General features: G+C 33.8%; 1 protein-coding gene across 1 annotated transcript; it reads right to left on the minus strand.

Moving 5' to 3' along the window:
* Window positions 1–284: 284 nt before the first annotated feature.
* On the minus strand, window positions 285–1,211 carry LOC134695283 (uncharacterized). The gene has a single exon (XM_063556503.1). The coding sequence runs from the start codon at window positions 1,209–1,211 to the stop codon at window positions 285–287; it is 927 nt and encodes a 308-aa protein (XP_063412573.1).
* Between the last annotated feature and the right edge of the window lie 6,521 nt (window positions 1,212–7,732).

The raw sequence follows: 7,732 nt of genomic DNA on the forward strand, positions 1-7,732 counted from the left end.
ATGTTTTACCTTTTTGTTTGTCACTATTAACGAAATTTGCCTCATGAAATCCCAACGTAATAAATGGAAGATACCTTTTTGATTATAGCTTTTTATTTAATTAATGTCAATGATATATCCCACTAGTATGTTTCTTTGATTTGGTATTTGAATTTGAATAAATTAAAAACAATATATGACTACATCTCATGCATGAAAAAATTCCATGCTTGTAATTAGAGAAATGAGAGCTAATCAAATGCAATGATTACAATTTTGAGAATATTTATCTGGTTATTTTTTCTTTATAAACGGAAATTACATGCACACCACTTAGACGGAATATGAGCATCTTGACATGATCTATTCCTCGCCATTTCCTTGAAAAGGGAGATGCCTTTTTGACGATAGGTATTTATTCCATGCTGATTGTTGTCAAGATCAAGAAGATGCAATAGAGTAGAATGAGTGTCAAAATGTGTCGTAAGTCTTCTTGCATTTGTTCTTAAATTCTTAAAATAGCTACAATATTTTGTTTTGAACCAAGGCGGAACATACATAAACATCATTGGAAGTCTCTCCTCTAATTGGCCAATAAAGGTTGGTCCAACTTTACCAGTTCTTATACCGTGATCCCCGAACAGTGCGAGGAATGTGTTGTTCAGTAAACTATTTTTTTGTAGTCTTTGAAGTGTCCTTGAAATAAGTCTGTCAATAGTTACATCACGGGTTAGACTATCATGAGTCATATGTATATGCTTCGACAATGAGAAATACGGATTGTCTTTTAAGCTTGACACCATATTAAACATTCTTTCGTTGACGGATTCAGATGACGATTTTCCATGATAGCAAAATCTGGTTATTTTTCGGTTATCCTTTTCATTTGCGTCATGGAAAGGTTGATCATAATAATCTGTTGGTTGGTATTTGAAGCCAGACATGTCCTTTGAGTAAAATGTGCATACTGCATCCTGTCCATAGTGAGTTGTATAGCCAAATCTTGAAAAGTCTTTCCAAATAAATGGACATTTATCAACTCCTTCTGAATCTTTAAAACAAGAGGAGTTTTCTATAAAATCTCCAGTCAACAAAGCTGCTGTGTTTGGTCTAGTATTTAACGCCACTTTGTTATATCCAAGTAGTTCAGTTGCGTCTAATGTTTCCAACAAATACTTTCTAGTCTTGCGTAAGTATCGAACAGAATTAATTCTTGAAGTCGACTCTATCATTATGAGTAACATATTTAGACGGGTTTTTCGATGATTATCCATATTCGGTATATTTAGCATTTGTACAACATGTTTTCGTAGAGCAGATGCTTTCTTGCTTGGATTTCTTTTTACAAATACGGTGTGGAAGTTTTTAGCTATTACTTTATTAAAGGCATGATAACATTGAACTTTTATAAATTCGTTTCTGACCCGTACAGATTTATTGAAATGTCCACTAACTTTACCGAGTTTGAACGAATTGCTGATGTAATATATAGGTTCATATGAACAATATTCGACTTGGTTTCGGCTTTTCGTCAAATTGATATAAAGATTATTATTTTCAACATATGTAAACACATGACTGTTATCGCATACTGATAATTGTGGATCATCAGGTAAAAATTATTTTATACATTGATCGAACGGATTTACTTTCGATATTTTACATACCTCTGATTCCACAAGAAAATCGGTGTTGTTGTTGAATTTAGATAACACTTCAAGATTACAACGAGACACGTATTCTTTTTCCCGAAAAGTGTATTCCTTTTTTGTATTTATTCTTAACGTTGTACCAATAATGCACGCAATGCACACAAAAACACATACACACAAATAAAAAAAAGATTTCTTTCGAACTTTACCGAACATACGTTTCGAATTCATCGTAACATTTATGGTATGTTTTTAGAACTAAACAATAAACATATTAATATGTTATTGGTTAAGTGACTAACGAATAGATTTTGTTGAACTTTGCTTAGTGAAAATACTATGAATAATATTGATCGTCATAAAATCATGTTTATTCTCGTCAAACAAAGTTCAAATAAAAAAATAAAAAAAAAATACTAAAAGGTAAAAATTAGGTAGCAATAAGTGAAATGTAGCAGATTGCCTTTAAATGCTGTGATTTTAGCATTTCTTAATAATAACCGGATATCTGTTTTAAGTTTTTACCTCTCAAACAATTAAGTGTAAGAAATTTGTTTTCGTATGCTGTAAATAAAACTTTGTTTTATTATCAATATGAAAATATAGTTCAATGCAAATTACTTAGAAGCCAATAACTGAACACTTTATTGCATCTAGCACCTAACCACTATTAAACGGACAGCCCCTGCACTTACACCTATCATAAAGATGCTACTGAAGGTTAATTATCAAATGAAAATTTGCACGGTTGACCATTCGTTTTCATCGAAGTATGAACTGGTATTTAACGTTCAGAAGACAAAACTGAGTCTATCAGGGTTAGAACATTGAAGATGTGATAGTTATATGCATATACTAAGACCGAAAGGATGAGTCGTATTCAATAGGTGTAAATGTACAAGATATCAATCTACAAGAGAGACATCTTACCAAGACACACGGACTCAGAACTGATCGGTCTCTGTTTTTGTTTTAAATGCCGCGTCCTAAACAAAATAGACGCATTTAACAGTTTATAAAACAAGAAATTGGAAATCTCCTCAATATTGACAAATCATGCATGTATCGTGAACGTGAACAAGGAGTTCAAATACGTTTCCTATTCATGCTTAAAAAACATTGTTATGCACTGGATGCTTCTGGAATAGCTATGGTTACAATGTACATGTATTGGCTCTCGAACTTAGAGTTTCAAGGGCCAATACAACTAATCTCGAATCTATACCAGTGTTAATACAGAAACAGCCAGTTTATAACGCTAAAATCCAAATCTTTATTTGTTCGATAAACTTTTAATCTATACCAGTGCTAACACAGAAACAGCCAGTTTATAAAGCTATAATCCAAATCTTTAATTGTTTGATAAACTTGTAATCTATACCAGTGCTAATACAGAAACAGCCAGTTTATAACGCTAAAATCCAAATCTTTGATTGTTCGATAAACTTTTAATCTATATCAGTGCTAACACAGAAACAGCCGATTAATAAAGCTATAATCCAAATCTTTGATTGTTCGATAAACTTTTAATCTTTACCAGTGCTAATACAGAAACAGCCAGTTTATAACGCTATAATCCAAATCTTTGATTGTTCGATAAACTTGTAATCTATACCAGTGTTAATACAGAAACAGCCAGTTTATAACGCTATAATCCAAATCATTGGTTGTTCGATATTTTTAATCTATGCCAGTGCTAATACAGAAACAGCCAGTTTATAACGCTATAATTCAAATCTTTAATTGTTCGATAAACTTGTAATCTATACCAGTGTTAATACAGAAACAGCCAGTTTATAACGCTATAATCCAAATCTTTAACTGTTTGATAAACATTTAATCTATACCAGTGCTAATACAGAAACAGCCAGTTTATAACGCTATAATTCAAATCTTTAATTGTTCGATAAACTTGTAATCTATACTAGTGCTAATACAGAAACAGCCAGTTTATAACGCTATAATCCAAATCTTTGATTGTTCGATAAACATTTAATCTATACCAGTGCTTATACAAAAACAGCCAGTTTATAACGCTATAATCCAAATCTTTGATTGTTCGATAAACATTTAATCTTTACCAGTGCTAATACAGAAACAGCCAGTTTATAACGCTAAAATCCAAATCTTTATTTGTTCGATAAACTTTTAATCCATACCAGTGCTAACACAGAAACAGCCAGTTTATAAAGCTATAATCCAAATCTTTAATTGTTTGATAAACTTGTAATCTATACCAGTGCTAATACAGAAATAGCCAGTTTATAACGCTAAAATCCTAATCTTTGGTTGTTCGATAAACATTTAATCTATACCAGTTCTTATACAAAAACAGCCAGTTTATAACGCTATAATCCAAATCTTTGATTGTTCGATAAACATTTAATCTTTACCAGTGCTAATACAGAAACAGTCAGTTTATAACGCTATAATCCAAATCTTTGATTGTTCGATAACTTTTAATCTATACCAGTGTTAATACAGAAACAGACAGTTTATAACGCTATAATCCAAATCTTTAATTGTTCGATAAACTTTAATCTATACCAGTGCTAATACAGTAAAAATCAAAGGTACCAGGATTATAATTTAGTACGCCAGACGCGCGTTTTGTCTACATAAGACTCATCAGTGACGCTCATATCAAAATATTTATAAAGCCAAACAAGTACAAAGTTGAAGAAAAATTGTAAGTTTTGTAAACAGGAAATTTATAAAAATGACCACATTATTGATATTCATATAAACACCGAAATGTTGACTACTGGGCTGGTGATACCCTCAAGGACGAAACGTCCACCAGCAGTGACATCGACCAAGTGGTGTTAATAGTTATCAAAGGAACCAGGATTATAATTTAGTACGCCAGACGCGCGTTTCGTCTACATAATTAAGACTCATCAGTGACGCTCATATCAAAATATTTATAAAGCCAAACAAATACAAAGTTTAAGAGCATTGAGGATCAAAGATTCCAAAAAGTTGACCTAAATACGGCTAATGTAATCTATGCCTGGGAAAAGAAAATCCTTAGTTTTTCGAAAAATTTAAAGTTTTGCAAACCGGAAATTTTTCAAAAATGACCACATTATTGTTATTCATATCAACAGCGAACTGTTGACTACTGGGCTGGTGATTCCATCGGAGACGAAACGTCCACCAGCAGTGGCATCGACCCAGTGGTGTTAATAGTTATCAAAGGTACCAGGATTATAATTTAGTACGCCAGACGCGCGTTTTGTCTACATAAGACTCATCAGTGACGCTCATATCAAAATATTTATAAAGCCAAACAAGTACAAAGTTGACGAGCATTGAGGATCCAAAATTTCAAAAAGTTGTGCCAAATACGGCTAAGGTAATCTATGCCTGGGATAAGAAAATCCTTATTTTTTGGAAAAATTTAAAGTTTTGTAAACAGAAAATTTTAAAAATGACCACATTATTGATATTCATGTCACAACCGAAATGTTGACTATTGGGCTGGTGATACCCTCGGGGACGAAACGTCCACCCGCAGTGGCATCGACCTAGTGGTATTAATATTTATCAAAGGTACCAGGATTATAATTTAGTACGCCAGACGCGCGTTTCGTCTACATAAGACTCATCAGTGACGCTCATATCAAAATATTTATAAGGCCAAACAAGTACAAAGTTGAAGAGCATTGAGGATCCAAAATTCCAAAAAGTTGTTCCAAATACGTCTAAGGTAATCTGCGCCTGGGTTAAGAAAATCCTTAGTTTTTCTTAAAAATTTAAAGTTTTGTAAACAGGAAATTTATAAAAATTACCACATTATTGATATTCATCATGTTCATGTTAAACACCGAAATGTAGACTACTGTGCTGGTGATACCCTCGGGGACGAAACGTCCACCAGCAGTGGCTTCGACCCAGTGATGTTAATAGTTATCAAAGGTACCAGGATTATAATTCAGTACGCCAGACGCGCGTTTTGTCTACATCAGACTCATCAGTGACGCTCATATCAAAATATTTATAAAGCCAAACAAGTACAAAGTTGACGAGCATTGAGGATCCAAAATTTCAAAAAGTTGTGCCAAATACGGCTAAGGTAATCTATGCCTGGGATAGGAAAATCCTTAGTTTTTCGAAAAATTTAAAGTTTTGTAAACAGAAAATTTTAAAAATGACCACATTATTGATATTCATGTCAACACCGAAATGTTGACTATTGGGCTGGTGATACTCTCGGGGACGAAACGTCCACCAGCAGTGCCATCGACCTAGTGGTATTAATATTTATCAAAGGTACCAGGATTATAATTTAGTACGCCAGACGCGCGTTTCGTCTACATAAGACTCATCAGTGACGCTCATATCAAAATATTTATAAAGCCAAACAAGTACAAAGTTGACGAGCATTGAGGATCCAAAATTTCAAAAAGATGTGCCAAATACGTCTAAGGTAATCTGTGCCTGGGTTAAGAAAATCCTTAGTTTTTTTAAAAAATTTAAAGTTTTGTAAACAGGAAATTTATAAAAATGACCACATTATTGATATTCATGTCAACACCGAAATGAAGACTACTGTGCTGGTGATACCCTCGAGGACGAAACGTCCACCAGCAGTGGCTTCGACCCAGTGATGTTAATAGTTATCAAAGGTACCAGGATTATAATTCAGTACGCCAGACGCGCGTTTTGTCTACATAAGACTCATCAGTGACGCTCATATCAAAATATTTATAAAGTCAAACAGGTACAAAATTGAAGAGCATTGAGGATCCAAAATTTCAAAAAGTTGTGCCAAATACGGCTAAAGTAATCTATGCCTGGGATAAGAAAATCCTTATTTTTTGGAAAAATTTAAAGTTTTGTAAACAGAAAATTTATAAAAATGACCACATTATTGATATTCATGTCAACACCGAATGTTGACTTCTGGGCTGGTGATAACCTCGGGGACGAAACGTCACCAGCAGTGGCATCGACCTAGTGGTATTAATATTTATCAAAGGTACCAGGATTATAATTTAGTACGCCAGACGCGCGTTTTGTCTACATAAGACTCATCAGTGACGCTCATATCAAAATATTTATAAGGCCAAACAAGTACAAAGTTGAAGAGCATTGAGGATCCAAAATTCCAAAAAGTTGTGCCAAATACGTCTAAGGTAATCTGTGCCTGGGTTAAGAAAATCCTTATTTTTTTTTTAAAATTGAAAGTTTTGTAAACAGGAAATTTATAAAAATTACCACATTATTGATATTCATGTCAACACCGAAATGTAGACTACTGGGCTGGTGATACCCTAGGGGACGAAACGTCCACCAGCAGTGGCTTCGACCCAGTGATGTTAATAGTTATCAAAGGTACCAGGATTATAATTCAGTACGCCAGACGCGCGTTTTGTCTACATAAGACTCATCAGTGACGCTCATATCAAAATATTTATAAAGCCAAACAAGTACAAAGTTGACGAGCATTGAGGATCCAAAATTTCAAAAAGTTGTGCCAAATACGGCTAAGGTAATCTATGCCTGGGATAGGGAAATCCTTAGTTTTTCGAAAAATTTAAAGTTTTGTAAACAGAAAATTTTAAAAATGACCACATTATTGATATTCATGTCAACACCGAAATGTTGACTATTGGGCTGGTGATACCCTCGGGGACGAAACGTCCACCAGCAGTGGCATCGACCTAGTGGTATTAATATTTATCAAAGGTACCAGGATTATAATTTAGTACGCCAGACGCGCGTTTCGTCTACATAAGACTCATCAGTGACGCTCATATCAAAATATTTATAAAGCCAAACAAGTACAAAGTTGACGAGCATTGAGGATCCAAAATTTCTAAAAGTTGTGCCAAATATGTCTAAGGTAATCTGTGCATGGGTTAAGAAAATCCTTAGTTTTAAAAAAAAAATTAAAGTTTTGTAAACAGGAAATTTATAAAAATTACCACATTATTGATATTCATGTCAACACCGAAATGTAGACTACTGTGCTGGTGATACCCTCGGGGACGAAACATCCACCAGCAGTGGCATCGACCTAGTGGTATTAATATTTATCAAAGATACCAGGATTATAATTTAGTACGCCAGACGCGCGTTTCGTCTACATAAGA

This window comes from Mytilus trossulus, chromosome 13 (genome assembly GCF_036588685.1).
Source record: "Mytilus trossulus isolate FHL-02 chromosome 13, PNRI_Mtr1.1.1.hap1, whole genome shotgun sequence".
NCBI classification, from domain to species: Eukaryota; Metazoa; Mollusca; class Bivalvia; order Mytilida; family Mytilidae; genus Mytilus; species Mytilus trossulus.